Here is an 18,535-nt window from a genome sequence, read left to right as displayed (position 1 = left end):
TGGGTCTGCATTTCACAGTCAAATATTCAATGTCTGGTGAACAGTGTTTGTCTGTAATCACCGTGTTGGAACACCAGCAGTTGTTTACATAAATACAGAGCCCTCCTCCTCTGCTCTTACCGGAGTCCTCCGTGTGGTCAAAGCGCTGCACTGTGTAGCCGGTTAGCTCGATAGTCGTGTCGGGGATGGATTGATGAAGCCAGGTCTCTGTGACAAGTAAGACGCACGGATCCTTTACTCCGTTGTTCGTCGTGATCTGTAGCCTCAGTTCATCCATCTTGTTAGTGAGCGATCTGACGTTCGAGAGAAACATGCTGGGAAGCGGTGGTTTGAATGGCTGCCTCCGTAGCTTGGCTAGCAGACCAGCCCTGCAGCCCCGCTTTTGCTTCCTCTCTCTACGCCGCCTCCGTCTCCTCCCCGCCGGGATGATAATCCATGGAGAGCCGGGTTGTCTTGCTATCTCCACCGGAATGTTGTGTGTGCGGTGAAACTTGCTCGTCACCAACAATTTATTGCATACTCCAATCTTAAGTAGCTCATGCCGGCAGTAGATGTTATTTGCCAGGCAGATTGTGCAAGAAACAAAACAAAATACACACAAAAACATCCAAACAGAGCACCGAAAAGTGTAGCACTGAGCCGCAGCCACTGTGTGCGCCGCCATGTCAGCCAAATGTTTCTGTAAAGTCGTGGTCACAGGAACCGGTACAGCAGCTGACCCGGTTCTGTGGGGGTTTGTGTTGTCCAGGTCTGTGGAGGGTTGTAGAGAGGAGCAGAGGTTTCCTAAAGTGCCACTGTGATTATATGATAATAATAATGGATTAGATTTATCTGCGCTTTTCCAGACGCTCAAAGCACTTGGTGATGGTAAGCTACTACTGTAGCCACAGCTGCCCTGGGGCAGACCGAGGGAGGCGTGGCTACCAGTACGCACCTACTGCCCCTTCTACCATCACCAGAACATTCTTATGCATTCACAACCCAGTGGAACCACACTGGAAGCAACAAGGGTTAAGGGCCTTGCCCAAGGACACAACGACGGCTGGCTGGCGGGAGCGAGGATCGAACCACTGATCATTGGCTGACCTGCTCTATCAGCTGAGCTACTGTCACCCATCTTGGTATCTATTGTAAAAACGGTGATCTTTAGTCACGGTTAAGTCGTTTTTAGGCTAAATCCTAAAAACTTTATTTTTTAAGACATAGTTTCTGCAGAGCAGCAGGAGCTCATCAGAAATTTCCCTCTGACTTGTGAGTGGGATCATTGGTGCAGAAGTAACACAGCGATATCCCATCATCGCTTTCTTTACACTCTCTCCCACTAGCTTACAGCCCTCCAAAACCCCAAGCTAACACTAGCGTAGCAACAAAATGGCGAGCAATACTGGAGTTATCCAGCAGTTCAGTTCTGATCCAGAGTCCAGCTCAGACGAAGAAAACAAAGATTTTCATGGATCTATTTTTCTGTAAGTGGATGGATTATAATGGGGCGGAGCTATCAGACTTTGGCCCTGCCCATTTCACTTGCTTCTCCACAAATCCAAGCTTATACAAACGATATTGGCTCCTGATTATCATGATTTTAAGAGAAATGCTCAGAAACACATTTTTGATCTAAAAGTCTTTCATAATGTCCTTCATCATCATAAAACGCAGCAAGAACATGTTGGAACACCATTTTCATTGGCGTGGGTCTTTGAGGGGAGCACAGGTGTGTCCTGGAACGTTCCATGGTCACGTGTGTGGTAAGAGTACGGTGAGTACTGGTGAGGAGTTCCACTCACTTCAGTGATGCTGTCGTACGTGTCCTTTCACCACACAGGAGGAGTTGTGACTATAGGACATCAGAGGACGTCCACATAAACTGTCAGGATGCAGCATGGAGCGTGCACATGGCACGTGCACAACATTAGTGTTTTTGATGGTCAACAAAGGGAGGGGGCTAACTGCTAATGCTAGTTATAAAAGGTGAAGGCGTTCAGGACAATGTCGTCACAGTTGGAGATGATACATCTTCTATCATGTTCTATCTAGCCTGACAGTTTAAGTAAAGTTCGCTGACGGCTTGTTCTCATCTCAGTTTAAGTTGTTTAGTATGTTTTAACGATTCATGTGAACAAAGATTCGATTCATATCGTATCATAATTTGTGGTTCCTGATCCGATTCATAGTTCATATCGATTAATTTGATTGGATCCGATTCTCTGAACAAAAATAGATCCAGAACATCTTGATCCCAAACTTCCATCAGTGTGACTCAGGTATCAATACCTGGTACTGAAGAGTGGAGGTGAAGTTTCCAGATTCCTGCATTTCTTCAAGATAATAAATTAAATATGTGAACAAACAAACAAATAAGTAAACAAGAATGAATGTCAAATCCATTCACATCTGAGTTTGATCAAGTTATGTTCCACATCAGAATAAGGATTTTTAGGACATTGTACCACAGTGTTGACATGACTTTGATCAATTCAGAGACTGGATTGATGGTTGATCACTTTCTGCTGTGATGAAACTCTGTTTTTATGCTACAGTAAAATAAATCTACGGTACCGCACTGCAAAAGGTATTTTCTAATATAATTATAGTTTTGTTTTTTTTATTTTAAAACATTTAAGGTTGATTTAGTTTAATTTGACTCTAACTAGGTTAATTTGACTATTAGCAACTTTTCTCAGACTGATCAACCCGGTTGGATAAATCGATTTATTGATTTGTCATTTTTCTCCTGATGTACCATTAAACTTGCAAACGTCTATAGTTATAATGTTTGGATGTTATAATGTTTTGGATCACACTTTTTACTATGAAATCATCTTTTTGCTCGTCTGCTTTCCAAGAGGACTAAACACTTTTCTTCACTACAGTAAGGTTGAATCCATTACTTCAGCGATCAAGTTTGATCAAATGTGTTATAAAATGGAACCTGATGTCATGGTGCACCTGCACTCCTGCTCCACCTCCTGATTGGACCCAGCTGTCGGCACTCATCATCTCATCTCCTGTCTACTAAAGAGGAGCCTTCCCCAGCATTCTTCCCCAGTTCGTTACCTTACCTGATGCAGTGCCCTGGCCTCTCGCTCATTTATATGCTTAAAGTTCAGTTACTAAGATTATCTATAGCTCAACTCAGTAACCCTCTGTCTCCAGGTTCATCATCCAAGTGTCGACCTGGGTCAGAAAATTCTCGTCATCTCTGCCACGCCATGTGAACTCCTAGGTCACGCCATGCACCACCAACCTTTCTCACCTCCTGGATCTTCGCCCTGCCGCTCTAGATCCCCTCCTCTCCTCGTTCACCATTTCAAGTCTGCAACACCATTCCAGTCCTGGCAACATCTCCACTATCTCCATGGAGAATAAAATAACTTTCCAACTGCATCAGCCTCCCGTCATCCTTCCAGGTTTCAGCATTTGGGTCTGCTTCTCTTCGTTAGCATGACACCTGATCAGTTTTATGGAAGTTTGTTTTAAAAAATCCAGAGGAGCTTGGTCCTTTTTGGAGAATTTGTTGGTGAGTTTACAGATGTTGATGATCTCATCAAATCCATCCAGCACAGAGAAATCTCGTCCATTTTTATTAATATTATATCCAACAGTTTCTGACCTATATGGCAGCTTCACCGTCCAGAATTAAAATGTTCCTAAAATGTTTTCTAATCTAAGTTCATGAAAAAAAATGTAGAAATTTTTTGTGAGTTCATTAGCGACCATATTAAGTGCGGGGGGGTCATACTAACATCTGCTGTTCAGAATCTGGACCGGAGAGGTTCAGACAGGCGGATGTGACTCCCTTAGTGTCATGTGACATGCGTGAGGTCATGGGACATGCGTGTTGCATTAAATCTGCATGTCTTCTGCAGGCATGAATGTGAGGATGAAGCTCAAAGGTCCAAAAGGCCAAACTGAAGGTTTTCCATGAGTGTTCACAGCAGAGAAAGCAGACATCCCATAATACCTCCTGACTGCTCCTCAGTGCCTGCAGAGGCAGGAGGTCACTGCGGTGGAAGGAGGGGTGAGAAGGTGAGGAGACGTACGGCTTGACATGTTGGGGGGCTGTGAGGATGTTGACAAGGCTTCAGTTGTTCCTCTGAGCTGGGGGGGGACAACCCACACATGAGGACATTGTGGACGCTCACAAACATGCCAGTGAGCGCCGCTGACCTCTGCACCTCCACCGCTGCAGCGCCGGCAGAGCAAGACTGGAGAACAGGTCATTTATGATGGTTTTGGAGACTGAAAGCTGCTTTTGTCATCGACACCAAGAGCCAGTGTTTGTGATAACTCAAACACACTTTCACTTCCCCCAAAATTCATCACATTTATAACCACGACAGATTTTCTTTGACTCATTTGTGAGGGATTACAGGTCCTCTAAACACGTTACAGACATGAAAATATCAACATTTGCATGTTTTTCATTCTACTTTGGTTTTGCTGCTGGCAGTGCAGTCTGTGATCCAGGAGGATCCAGGTCCAGATCTCCCCAAGACCAGGATGTTCAGTTTACCAAAACTGAACTACAGAGTTCATGAGTTAAAGGTTCCCTCCTGATGGTATGTCCCAAACTCTACAAGTTTCAGTCAGTCTGTGAAACATTCAGGAGTTCTAAAGAAAACTGAAGCCAGTTTCAGGATTCGGTTCAGGAAAGTCAAAGGTCAGCAGCCAGGAAAGGATCTCTGGAGTTAGTTTGTGCTGCAACATTTTTAGGCTGGAGAAAAGCACTTCCATCAACCAAAAGGTTTGAGACCCGAGTGATGATGGCCAGAGAAATAACATGGTAGACAAAGTCTGGATGAAAAGCTGTGAGAGTTCCAATACACCAACAGCAGTTCTGCTCTGTCCTCTCTCGCTCTGAACCCCAATGTCTCAAGAGGAGCCAAGAGTCTCAGCATCATGGAGGCTGGACTGGTGCAGAGGCAGAAGCTCCAGTCTGGGTGGAGTTCGGGAAGGTCATGGAGGAGGATTATTGGTCAGCCTCTGGAAATCCTGGCAAACCACTTGATGCTTCAGGGGAACCGGATCTCTGCCAACAGTGAAGAGCTTTTCACCTTCTCTGAAAACAATGTCAGAAGACAAACTTTCAGGATCTCCTTAAACTCTGCGACTCACCTTCCACTAAGGAACCAGATGCAGGACTGGATCAGCCTATCACCGTGGCTGAAGTCCGAGCAGAGGCTCTGGGGTTCACCATGGGACTCACCATGGGATCTACCGTGGGATTCATCATGGGATTCACCATGGGATTCACCATGGGTCTAACATGGGATCTACCGTGGGATTCATCATGGGATTCACCATGGGATTCACCATGGGTCTAACATGGGATCTACCGTGGGATTCACCACTGGACCTTCCTTGAGAAAGGGCTGGTTGATGAGGGAAACATTAGAAAGGACCTCCATCCCTGGGGTGTCCTAGCCCCGCCCCCCAGTGGACGTTGATGTCTGCTTTCCTGTAAATCTCATCAATTCCTTCATGAACTGGTTCTGATGACAGAGGCCATGACCCACTCTCCCTCACCTCTCAGGTTTGTGGGCGGGGCAGAAGGGCTGCAGTTGTTTGAACTCCAGTGTCAGCTGTGCCGTCTCCATTACCCTCTTCAGAGACAGCGGTAGTGAACATTCCAGCCTTGGCCTGCGTCGGTAAACATGAAGAGACAGCTACTGCCCCGCCTCCACCCCTCCGTCTGCTAGCTGCCTGCCTGGCTGTTATTTGCCCCGCAGGTGACCAAATCCCTGCAGATCCTCAGAGTGTTTACAGACCAAAGCTCTGCGGACTCAAACGTGCACGGATATGCAAACTGAGCCTTAGCGGTCGGCATGCACATGCAAAGAAGCTACAACTGAAACTCACTGAGCACGCTCCAGTTTTAACCCCGCCCTCTTGGAGGGGAGGGCAGAATAAAAACCCTCAATTATCAGGAGACTCAAGAAGACACGGAGAACTTTATGAAAACATTTATTTGACAGGAGCCGAAGAGTCGGACTAAACTGTGAGACGAACCCATGGTTCTTTTAAATAGACACAGATGAAAGTTCTGGACAGAAGCTGAGCCGGTCCGAACCCTGAACCGCTCGTTCACGTCTCTGCAGCTCAAGTTGTGGCCTCTTTGGTTCAATAAATGGTGAAAAACAGCTGAAACGATTTCTTCTAGAAAAAGAACTTTTCTTGGCAGCTTTTGTTTAGCTAATCTCTCAACTTTTTCAGTGCAAACGTCACACGGATCCTCCGCTGTGGAGAGATCCCGTTTCAAGTATTTCAAGCCCGAAGGAAGCAGACACGGCGTGGTTTGAAGCTTTTCTACGTTGCATAGCTCTCGTGGCACTTTTGAGGCGACCTGGCGGGACCCGCTGGCCCCGCCCAAGGCATCTTTTCTCTGTAAAGTCCTGCAAGTGCTGATCAGATCGTGCATTTCAGTTTGTGCGGCGCGGTTGTCGCTCGGAGCCCACCGGCGTCTCCTTGTCCTGTAACTCTGCAGGGGAAGTGCTGGTGTTCAGAACAGGGAGTCTCAGTGCTTAGTGTCCTTTGGGGCGGGGCAGATGGAGGCGGAGTCATCCAGACCCTCTGCCATTGTTTTGGACTAGAGATGGCAAACGAACGCAGTGCTGCGTTCCCAGCACCAGCTGGAACACCGTGTGGTGGCGGATGCCAGCACAGCGGGTGAATGCAGAAGCCTTTCCAGCCGGGGGGGCTCAGGCACAGCCGCACTCCTCCACGATCATATTGGGCACGTCCCTCTTCACGATGTTGTACTCGTCGTCGAAGTACAGCATGGACATGGTGCTAAGTTTGGTGGGGATGCAACAGGAGCTCACAGAGCCCGTGTCCATGCCCCGGAGGCGGTACTGGTTCACCACAGCCGTGTGGAAAGACGAGATGGAGCCTGGGACCCCCGCCATGTAGGCCGGGCAGCTGCCCTGGCAGTAGTTCCCGTAGTACCCGGCCGGGGCAATAATCCAGTCATTCCAGCCGATGATGCGGAAATCGATGTAAAACTGCTGTCGGCAGCACAAGCCGCCGCTGTCGCCGTCACACTCCAGCCCTCGCTTCCGGATGCGGTGCTTGCCGTCCCCCAGCCGTGCTCGCACCACCAGGAAGGGTCGGTGGGACGGCCGGTCCGGATCCACCAGAACCGGAGCCACGCCGGCGGCCTGGCAACCCTCACAGCCGACCTGCAGGTCCTGCCGGCGGTTGCCCTTCCCGAGCGCGGCCCTCACTGCCTCCGAGAGTGGGAAGGTGTGCCAGCCGCTACGCTTCAGGTCCACCCGCTTCTCCACCTGGACCCAGCGACCCGCTTCCCTTCCTGCCTCTCCTGGGCTCCTGTTAGCACTGTTTGTAACGCCCGCTTCCAGGTAACGGATCGTGACGGAGACCTTCCTCCGAAGACCCTTCTCAGGTCCGCCCGGCAGCAGCTGCAGGTACAGCCACAGGTGCGCCTGGGCCACCAGCAGGTTCTGATGACCCTCGTTGGAGATGTGGAAGAACAGGCCCGAGCCGGGTGGCGTTTGCTCGTCTGTGGGAGGCAGAGAGAGGGGACAGGTTAACCTTTGACCCTTCAATGTGGTCTGAGCAGAAGCAAACATGGAACCACAGTTATCACGGTTCTGCTTCGTCTCTGAGCATCTTTAGAGGCTCAGACGGACAAAACAGACAAGCCACGACTGAAACGAAACTATCAACCGCAGAAGAGGAACAAGTCAAAGTAAAACTGGAGATGCCGTCAGTCAAAGGTAGTACTTTAATATTAGTTTGGATGTTTTTAGATCCAGCAGTGTGTGATCTCTGTATGACTGACAGTTGATCACATGACCGTCTCTGACTGATCTGTGATGACTCAGACTTCCCTTTACTCAATCAGAGAATTAACTTTCATAATTAAAACAAACTTTTCCCCCTAAAGGTCTACAGCACGTTCCAAAGGATTCTTTAACTAATACTTCAACTGCACCCGACGGGGACAGCAACATTGGCTGGAGGGGGTCCTACAAGTAGATCCCACCCAGCTTCTGTCAGAAGGACTCAGGAGATGGCATGACCCCGGGCATGCCGTCTCCTGTGTGCCATGATCCTTGTCCACCCGCTGGCGCCGGACTCTTCCCGCTTCACTACTGAGGGAATCCTGGTTAGTTTCCTTCCCTTAGTAATCTGATTACATTCATCAGGTGATCTGGTCTGATCACCAGTTGACAGAAATCATTTAGTGTTAAAAGTCATTCCAGTTTTTCCAGCTCTGTTAGTGGAACTGTAGCTCAGCAGTAAACAGGAATCTGGACCTTTCCAATATGGCGGCCACTTATGCAAATGCCACAAGCTAGCATAGCGACTTTAGCCTAACACACAAACACATTAACACCCCCCCCAGACACACACACAGGCCTTTTCCCTGCAGAGGTTCGTTTGCTGCTTTTGTTGCTTTGTCTTACTCGTCAGCTGACCCCCTGGTGGCCCCTGATTGGCCGGCTTGACAGAACGGTTCTGACTTGGCTTCTGGTTCAGAGTCAGAAGTGACGGGACCAAAGGGGGGGGCGGCACCAAAGAAAAGAGGAAGGATCCGAGTCGGGCTGGTGGACACGCCGGAGCCTGCGGGGGTTCATTGAGTTCAAACTAAAGCCCCTCCAGGACCCCCCTGCTCTCAGAGTGACAGCAGAAAGGCGGCTGGCATGCCGCGCCGCATTCACACGTGTGGCTCTGCTGGAAGCACGGTGGCGGCCGTGCAGAGGTCCCAGCCATCCGTGGGGGGCCGTATCCGGCGGGGACGACTCCTGTCTGTCCACTGGTTCTGCTCTAATGATGTCTTCAAGCTGACTCCAGCCAGGTTGAACAGTTCTATTTTTAGCAGATCTAGGCTCTTTCTTGAACTTCTATTACTGAGTCTGAGTCAACAGGTAGACGGCCCCCCTTAAGGTGCTGCTCCTCCTTCTCCCTCAGAGGCCTGTTCAGACCAGCAGAACCAGGCTGTGGCTGCCCAAAACACGCCCACATGAATCTGAGGGACGAAGAGGGGTACGAAGCCCCGCCCACGGAGGGAGATCAGCCACACATCACCTGCTCTGATCCCAGTGGCTTCTGGGTAAAAACCACCTGCTCATTCTTGTAGGCGGTCACAGAAAATTTTCACAAACACAGGTACTGACTCTGAAGAACTCAGAGTTGTACAATGCCATGCCGTTAGCGTGCTAGCGCCATGCCGTTGGCGTGCTAGCGCCATGCCGCTGGCGTGCTAGTGCCATGCCGCTGGCGTGCTAGCGCCATGCCGTTGGCGTGCTAGAGCCATGCCGCTGGCGTGCTAGCGCCATGCCGTTGGCGTGCTAGCGCCATGCCGCTGGCGTGCTAGCGCCATGCCGCTGGCGTGCTAGTGCCATGCCGTTAGCGTGCTAGCGCCATGCCGTTAGGGTGCTAGCGCCATGCCGTTAGCGCCATGTCGTTAGGGTGCTAGCGCCATGCCGTTAGCGTGCTAGCGCCATGCCATTAGCGTGCTAGCGCCATGCTATTAGGGTGCTAGTGCCATGCCGTTAGCGTGCTAGCGCCATGCCGTTAGCGTGCTAGCGCCATGCTGTTAGGGTGCTAGCGCCATGCCGTTAGCGTGCTAGTGCTGTGACATTTGCATGCAAATGTTTACTTGCAGGGGAGATTTCAGACACAAAGACGTTTACATGTTGTTGAGATGATATTCACATTTGAAGGATTGAAGGTAAGACCACGTTTGCAAAATGCAATAACTTTGGCTTAACGTCGCCATGTGGTGCAGCAACCTTGGCGGCAGGACAGACACATGCAGAGGACCCCATCTTTAGCAGCAGATAGAGAGCAGCAGTGAGTGCAGGTACGTGTGCATGAAGCACACATGACAGTCATACATGGGGGGTACATAGACGATAAAGTTCAATGATGCTATGACTCACACCTGCTGGCCTCCATGATATTAGTATGTAGACCAGGGGTGTCAAACTCAAATCCTCGAGGGCCGACGTCCTACTGGTTTTCCAGAAATCCGGCCTCATCTGCTGCTGATTACCTGGATCAGGTGTGTTTGGCCAATAAGGAGCTTCAAAGGCAGGTTGGTTGGAGAACATGTAGGACACCGGCCCTCCAGGCCTGGAGTTCGACACCTGTGATGTAGAGGGACTGATGCAGGAAAGACCACGTACATATAAGTTAAGCATGCAGGCACCATGCAGATGCATCTTCCATCTTCAAATGTGTGTGTGAATTTCATTTTTTTATTAAACTTTTCATTATTTTATCATTAACTCAATATTAAGGATATAGAAATCTAAAAATGATCTAAATCTGAAGCTGTATTCAGACTGGAAGAGTCAGTTGGTCCGGATCGAGTCCAGAACCGTGTTTGGTCGTATTCATCCTGACGTCTACAGCCCCCAAAGCCTGTGAACAAAACCATGTGACTAAAGATCTCTTCAGTCATTGGACTACGAGGGCGGGGCAAACCAATGACAGAAAGAATTATGGAAGTCTTGGGCTTTGCTGTAACTGTCGGGATATTTCACTGATCGATCAAAGTGCTGTAAACAAATAATCGATCCATAAAACTAGAGATTGACCTTTTCGGACAAAAAAAAACTTCAGGTGAGGTTACCGTCCTCTCCCGAGAATCTCCGAGATCTGAAGTGTTTGGCTGGAGACAAATTTGGGGGGAGAGGACAGAAATCTTGAAAATCCAGAAGGAATGATAGAAAATGTTTAAATGTGGGAAACTGCAAAAATCAATTGGAATCGAATCAAAAGAATCGACAGAAATTGTAAATCGAATTGTTTCAGATCCTGGATAATCGAATCAAATTGACTCTGGAAATTCTTACTGAAACCAGCTCTAGTTCTAACTAAAAGACTTTTTCCTAAAAGTATTAATGAAAAGTTCAGCAAAAACATCAAACTTTGACCAGAAATCTGAAAACCTGGAAGAGAATCAGACGTTGCAAATGAAAATCAAACATATAATCAGGAAATTATGTCAGCTTTTCCACAAAGACTTTTCAAGTTTTCATTGTGTCTGAGTTTATCATCCTGGAGGCCGGAAAGAGACGCAGCTTCAGGTTAGATGAAGCTTCTGGAGGTTCTATCACTGCATTGGATCAATTACAAACGTTCTGTAATTTTTAAATGTAACATTTTTAGGCTTCATCAAATTTGGGTTGATGCTCTACTAACTAAAAAAACTGAACAAAACTAATGTTCTAACAAATGATATGTTCTTAATTGATTCAATGTTTGACTTTTTGTCGTCTGGAGGTTCTAAAACAGCCAGGTGTTGTGTGGAGGTTCTGATCGGAATGTTCTGATCGCCTGGGGTGAGCAGACACCTGGGCAGAAGAACCGAGATGCTGAGATGAAGTTCTGGTCCAGCCCACGTCTGTCAGAGCAAACAGAAAGCGGGTCCATCCGGAACATCTCCAGAAAACCAAACTGCTGAACTCAGTCTGCACACTCACACCCCAAACACCTGATGCGTCCGCGCGCGCGTGGATGCCGAGCTCGCGGGGATAGGGGACGCATGAATACACCCGCGTGCGCTTCAGTGCGTGACTGAACCGAACAAAAAGTTATCAGACGACATTGGAAAGTGACGTCATGGGGTACTTGGTCGGCTCAGGTTCACGCGGTCAGCCGCTGCCAGGGTCACCTGCGCGCAGGCGCAGTGGGCTTTACCTGACTCCGCGAAGCTGATGATCTCGGAGGTCTCCGCGTGCGCGTCGTTGCTGAAGGCGTGTCCGTCCAGGCTCGGGATCTCCACGCGCCCGTCCTCCCGCAGCTTTCCCGCGTGCAGCCTGCGCAGCGCCGTCACCATGGCTGCCTTCGGGAGGGGGCGCGTGATGTTGGGGCGCGCGCTCATCTGCAGGCGGCTCAGGATGTGCCGCTTCACCGCCTCTATGAGCTCCGACTGCGCGTGCGTCCTCACGCTGCAGGACGCGCACGCCTCTCTAGGAGCGCTGCAGCGCGCGCTCAGGACGCACGCGAGCAAAACTGTCAGGCAAAAATAGGTCATATTCTCCAGAAAGTCAGGCGGGAAATAGAATGGACCAGGACCAGAACCGCAGTCCTCCTGAGTAGTGCACGCGCAGTCCGAACTGTGGCGCGTGCCGCTGAACCGAGATGCTGCGCACGAGCAAGTTTGAATCAGACAGAGCCTCGCGCTGCCCAACTTTTATACGGCGGGAACCACGTGGGCAGCAGGATTATGGCACGCGCGTCCTTTGAGCCGACGGCGCGGAAAACCCACTTTCAACACTCTCACGCGCGGCATGCACGCGCTGGCAATGATAGTTAATGGTAACAATAATAGAATCCCCCCCCACACACATTTTCATGCGCGCGCGTGCGTTCAGAGCAGACCTTCATCCTCTGATGCTCTTCAGGTTCTGATCCTTCAACCAAACTGCATTAGAGGCTCTGCAGCGCCACCTGCCGGACACAGAGAGCTGTTGCTGCACATTCTGTCTGTTCAATGTTTCTGAATATGGATATATGACTCTTGGTCCTGATGACACACCTGTGCAGGTATGAAGTGTCTGGGAGAGATGAGTGGAGCTTCTGACTGTTCATCAGGATCTGAGGTGGTGAGGAGATTCATGAGGAACGGAGGAGAAGAGCGATGGAGTTAAGGAACTACAGAGGAATGAAGCTGATCAGTCAGACAAAGAGGAAGACTCAGAGGTGAACATCTGTGAACAACAGGATGGTTCCATCACTACTGATGCGATCTCTGCTCTGAGAATGTAGATAGAGAAGAACAGAGAAGGTCAGAGAGAGATCTAGTCTCTGTAGATCTGGAGAAATCTGGTAACAGGATATCCAGAGAGGAACTGAGAGGAAGTCTGGAGTGACAGAGGGATGTTAGAGCAGGACATGAGGGCTGTAAGACAGTGGTGAGGTGTGGGATTCCATCAGGGATCAGCTCTGATCCTCTTCCTGTATCTATGGGGATGGACAGATTGACAGATGAGCTTAGACAGGAATCAGGTGGGATTTCATGTTTGTGGATGATACTGTGATTTATAGAGAGAGCAGGTAACAGGTGAAGGAAGGGCTGAAGAGGAGGAGCTAGAGAGTTGGAGCGAGAGAGGGGGAGGAGGAGCTAAAGAGGTGGAGGAGGAGTTAGAGAGGAGGAGGAGGAGCTAGAGAGCTGGAGGAGGAGCTAAAGTGGTGGAGGAGGAGCTAGAGAGGTGGAGGAGGAGTTAGAGAGGAGGAGCTAAAGTGGTGGAGGAGGATCTAGAGAGGTGGAGGACGAGTTAGAGATGAGGAGCTAAAGTGGTGGAGGAGGATCTAGAGAGGTGGAGGACGAGCTAGAGAGGTGGAGGAGTGAGGTAGAGAGGTGGAGGAGTGAGGTAGGCCTCATCACCTGAGCTCTGCTACCATCTCAGGTGTTCTGCTTCACCTGTGGCAGGTGGCTCTCAGAGGCGGCTGGTTTGCAGGACAAAAACTCCACCTTCATGATCCCCTGATCAGGGGTCCGGCAAGATGGTGGACTACAAGCACGTGGTGATCTAAGTTCTGCACAAGTTTGAAAGCCAAACCTTCTCCAATGTCAGCAAGACAGCAGATGAATATGTTGGTGGACTGTTGGCAAGAGAGCTTACTCAAAAAATTCAACCCAGATTTGATTTCTTGATCTGGAAGTTCTGCAAAACAGATTTCAACCAAGCTCTTGATTTAGCTTCTGCTAGCATCATGCAGAAACACGATAAGATCAAAGGGAACATGATGTTAATGGACATGGATGATGAAGACACAGCAGGTGCACCTCAGCACCACACTCCTGTTTGGAGTCCTCTATCAAAGAAGCAACGTTCAGGAAAAAAAGAAGAAAATGGATCAAACGCTGATCTTCTCAATGCAATCCTCGAATTAACAGGAAGATTTGGATCCCTAGAAGAGAAAATCTGTAGAAACACTGCAGATATTGGGAGCATCAAAGAAGTGGTGGAAGGCTTGGATCACCCAGTTCAAAAAGGCGAGGAAAGGACGCATGAGGTGAATGGAGGATTTTCTGATCTGGACTTGAAGACGGATGAAATGCAGCCATCCAGTCGCAGGTGGAATCTGAAGCTGTTCAACCTTCCTGAATCCACCAATGAAACGTGGGAGGACACAAGAGTGAAAGTGTTGGAGGTTTTGGCCCAGATGAAAGACAGGCCTCCACCGTCATCATCATTCCATTCACAATGCATCAGTGTCTTCAGGCAGAAGATCTGGAGGGCTTCAAAGGATGCTGCAGTTATGAAGGAGAAGAAGCTTAGAATCACTGAAGATCTGACCTTTCATGAAAGACAGAAAGTGTAACGAAGAGGCTGAGGCGTTTAGATCCATATGCAACAGCTTTTAATAGCAGAAGATCCGACAGGGGCAAAAACAAGGCGAGGTCAAAAATCCAGGCAAAAGGTCAGACGAGGAGCGAGGCAGGAGACAGGCCGAGGTCAAAACACAAGAAGGCAAAGAAGAATAAACTGCTCAGAGTTGTATGACAGGTAAATACAATACTTCAGAATGAGCAGAGTCCAAGGGGTGACTAAATACACAGAGATAATGAGCATGATGAGAACCAGCTGGTGATGATGGCAGGCAGGAGACAGGTGAGGAGATGGCTGGTTAAAACTCAGGTGAGGGGTCCCTCTGGTGGTTGGAAGTGGACCTGGGTGATGGATCCCTGACAGAAAGAAGGCGACCTGGCGAGGACAGGACGCCATAATCGATGGAAAGAGTTTCAGCTGAAACTCTCAAAGACTCATCAAAGAAATGGAACTGTTTGAAATGAAGAAATGTTCCTTCTTTAAGTCAATTGTTGGCTCAGAGTTTACCTTTAAGAAGGCATGTCAAACTTTTGGAAAGTTTTTTTTTCTCTCCCTAAAGCTAGGTAAGTTGGTACAGATTTGTTATTTTGTTCATAGTTTTTTTTAAGTTGTGTGTTCTGTAATCAATGACTGATTTTAAGATTAACTCTTTGAAAATAATTTCTCTAAATGTTAGGGGATTACGGGATTTAACCAAGAGAAAAGCATTATTCCTTTTCCTTCGAAGAACTGGAGCAAATATTATTCTGTTCCAAGAAACTCGCTCTTGTAATTTGGATGAAAAATGTCGGAGGTCTGAGTGGGTCGATCTGTTCCTGTCCTCACATGCTTCTGCAGGTGTTTCTGTACTCTTTAACACATTTACAGGTGACATCTTCGATTAAAAACGTTCTGAAGATGGTAGATGGATAGTATTGGCAGTAAAGTTGGATAATTCAGTGTTTCTAATCTGTAACATTGTGGTCACAATGTAACAACACAAGCAAAGAAATTATCTGTGATTTTTACTAACAAATACAAAGATGCACATTTGATTTTTGGAGGTGACTTTAATGATACTCCAAATGATTGTGTAGATAGATTTCCAGAAAGATAAAAACTTACAATTTAAATTGACTTCCTGTTTAATTGATGAACTTTCCCTTAAACGGCACTTTTCAATCCAAGTAGCAGAGTTTACCTGCAGTAACTCTCCTAAAACTCTACAGTCAAGAATAGATTTTTGGTTGACATCTTGTAATTGTTTGCAATATATAACCAATATTTCACACTGTTGTCCTCCTTTTTCTGATCCTAAAATGATATCTATTCAACTAAATGGCTCAAAACACCAAAGTAAGAACAATTCAAGAGGATACTGGAAATTTAATAATAAATTACTTCAGGACGAATCCTTTGAAAACAGAATTAAACAAGAAGCAAAACATATATTTGGAAATAAAAAGATGAGTACTGAGCAAAAATGGGAATTCTTTAAATTTAAAGTCAAGTCAACAGCAATTGAACGCAGTAAAACCCTCAAAAAAGCCAAAGAAAAGATGAGACTGGAAGCTGTACAGTCTTTACTAAAGAAAACTCACCTCTCTGAGGATGAAAAGACACAGTTAACCCAACTCCAGAATGAGATCAATGATATACTGATGCTGCACAGGCGCCTTCATCCATCTAGAGCAACATGACTAGAAAATGGAGAAAAAATACTAGCTACTTTTTTGGAAAACCAAATTATCAAAGAAATTCAATTACAAGTTGAAAATTCCTGATGTTATTTGTACTGACCCACAGAAACTGAGAAACATGTTCAACTTTCTATGAAGAACTGGATATATTAAATTTAAGGAGGAACATTGTCAACATTTATGGAGAATCTCAAAGAACACATTCCTTCTATTTCAGAAAAATTCCAATCTATTTGTGACAATCCTTGATCTAAAGATGAGCTGCTGAACGCATTAGAAAAGATGAACGATGGGAAATGTCCCGGGAATGATGGTCTTTCCAAAGAATGTTCTTGTCACTTTAGGGATGTCATCAATCATCTTATGGAGATACAAGGAGTGCATTGAACAGCAAGAAAGGACATCTACCATGAAACAGTTGAATGACTTTAATACCAAACCAAATAAAGAGCTGTCATCATAGAAAACTGGAGACCGATTGGAGATTAGAAAATATCAGCTCTTGTTTTTGTCCAACCACTGAAAAGTCATTTACATGAAATTATTAGTGAGACTCAATCTGGTTGGATGAATCCACATATTAGCAACAATATAAGGTTAATTTGAGATGTATTGGATGCTTCAGAACACGTTGATTCTGAAGCATCCATCCTCTTCTTAGACTTTGACAGAGTTTTGGACTCTGTAGAACATCCATTTCTTTATGATGCACTGCAGTCGTTTGGCTTTGGGGTCAATTTCAGATTTATGACTAAAATGTTCTACAAAGACATCCGCAGCTCTATTCTTCTTCATCCTAATACTACCCAAAGATTTTCCATCAACAGATCAGTGCTCCAAGGATGCCCGATCTCTCCCTTTTTCTTCTTCATTGCTGCAGAAATACTTTCATTAAGGGTTAAAATGGCCCAAATTTACTCGATTTATCCATATTTCTAAAGGAAATCAAAGTAACCCAGCTTGGAGATGATACTGCATTATTCTTAAAAGATCAAAATCCAATTGACCTTGATTTAAGAACAATGAAATCATTCTCAAATGCTTCTGGATTACATCTGAACTTTGTCAAATGTGAATGATGAAGTATTCAAATGTCTAAACACATTCAGAGTATCCCTGTTAAAGATGCAGTTACATATTTAGGTATCAGTCTAACCAAGGACATCAATTCTAGACCAAAACAACATTTTTCCTTGAGAATGAAAACAAAGATGTCATGAATATGTGGCTTCAAAGAGATCTTTCTATTGTTGGCAGGATCCTCTTGACCAAAGTGAAGGTATCTCAAGGGTAGTTTATCCTGCTCTATCTTTATTTGTTCCTGATTCCAAAGAATAAACAACCTTAGAGTTCATTTTGGATGGAAAAATAGACCTCACTTTCTTCAGAAAGAACAACTTTATGCCCCCAAAGCAAAGGAGGTTATGAACTATGAATGTCTCAGATTTAAACCATACATTTCAAATTCATTGGATTCAAAAGTGTCTCCAACTCTCAAATTCTATTTGGTACTTCATTCATTCAATGTTTTCATAAAATAGTTGGTCTTCAATTTCTGATAATTATAATATCATAAAAAAATTCCTGCCAATCTTTCAGTTTCTATCAGCAAACCCTGCTGTCCTGGAAGTGATGCTATAGCCATAATTTACCCCCAAAAGTAGAATATGGAACCATGAAGATGAAACCATCAAGAACAAATCTTTATTTCAACAAAATTGGATATATAAAAATGATCTATGTTTCTGATCTTTTTGATGACAAACTTAACAACATTAAAGAGATACACAAAAAAACATTTACCCCACAAATATGTTTAAATCCGAATTCTCAGATATAGGAAATAACTGCAGTTTTTGTGAGGACGTCCCTGAATCGGTTCTTCACTTCTGTAAATTCTCTCTTGAATTCTGTATCCAATTAGAACCTTTTATAAATACTAAATTAAACATTAATATTATAATACATTTCAAACAAATTCTTACATATTTTAATTCTGATGATAAAATGATAGTAAGTAGTTTAAATTTGTTACTCCTCCAATCTGAATTCTATATACATAAGTGTAGAGAAAGAAAAACAACTCCAGATTTGAAGGATTTATCATTGAGTTTATCAATTTTAAGAATATCTTAAATTAATACTCCCAAGGCATGTAACACTGGAATAATGTGTGCTTTTATGTTTAATGAACAATTCCCTGTCTTAGATTTTCTTTCTCTTCTCCTTCATTATTATTCTTTTCCTTTCTATTAATATTATGGTTATGTCTTACATGGAATTAATTCCTAATTTTGTATAATGTTCAATAAAGTTCTTAGAAAAAAAATTCCACCTTCATATTTAGAGAATATATTTACATTAAATCTAAATATTTAAAATCTAAATATAAAATGAAAGTGCATGAAAATAATTATTGAATGAATGAAACGATTCCCTCCATTGAACACAGTTAATGTCAAGTTGATCTTTCAAGTAAAAGATGGTTCCAATAATGATGAGCTTTAGCTCCCCCTGGTGTTCATCTGTAGAACTACAGAAGCA

The 18,535-nt window shown here is 45.8% G+C and overlaps 1 protein-coding gene across 1 annotated transcript; it reads right to left on the bottom strand.

Annotated features, from left to right (window-relative positions):
- Nucleotides 1-5,948: 5,948 nt before the first annotated feature.
- inhbb (inhibin subunit beta B) lies at nucleotides 5,949-12,344 on the bottom strand. Its single transcript, XM_024285989.2, has 2 exons — nucleotides 11,674-12,344; nucleotides 5,949-7,519 (listed from the first exon to the last, which is right to left on the bottom strand). Exons 1-2 carry the CDS (start codon nucleotides 12,008-12,010, stop codon nucleotides 6,699-6,701), a joined length of 1,158 nt encoding a protein of 385 aa, XP_024141757.1. The 5' UTR covers nucleotides 12,011-12,344; the 3' UTR covers nucleotides 5,949-6,698.
- Between the last annotated feature and the right edge of the window lie 6,191 nt (nucleotides 12,345-18,535).

This window comes from Oryzias melastigma, linkage group LG21 (assembly GCF_002922805.2).
Source record: "Oryzias melastigma strain HK-1 linkage group LG21, ASM292280v2, whole genome shotgun sequence".
NCBI classification, from domain to species: domain Eukaryota; kingdom Metazoa; phylum Chordata; class Actinopteri; order Beloniformes; family Adrianichthyidae; genus Oryzias; species Oryzias melastigma.
Note: the sequence above shows the minus strand (reverse complement) of the source record. Positions and strands in the feature narration are given on the sequence as shown.

Bases quoted from the DNA above. Each gene is read 5' to 3' on its own strand.
- inhbb (XM_024285989.2), bottom strand. From the start codon at position 12,010: ATGACCTATTTTTGCCTGACAGTTTTGCTCGCGTGCGTCCTGAGCGCG. The intron at 7,520-11,673 runs GTAAAGCCCACT...TGCCTCCCACAG, and splicing joins CATCAGCTTCGCGGAGTCAG to ACGAGCAAACGCCACCCGGC.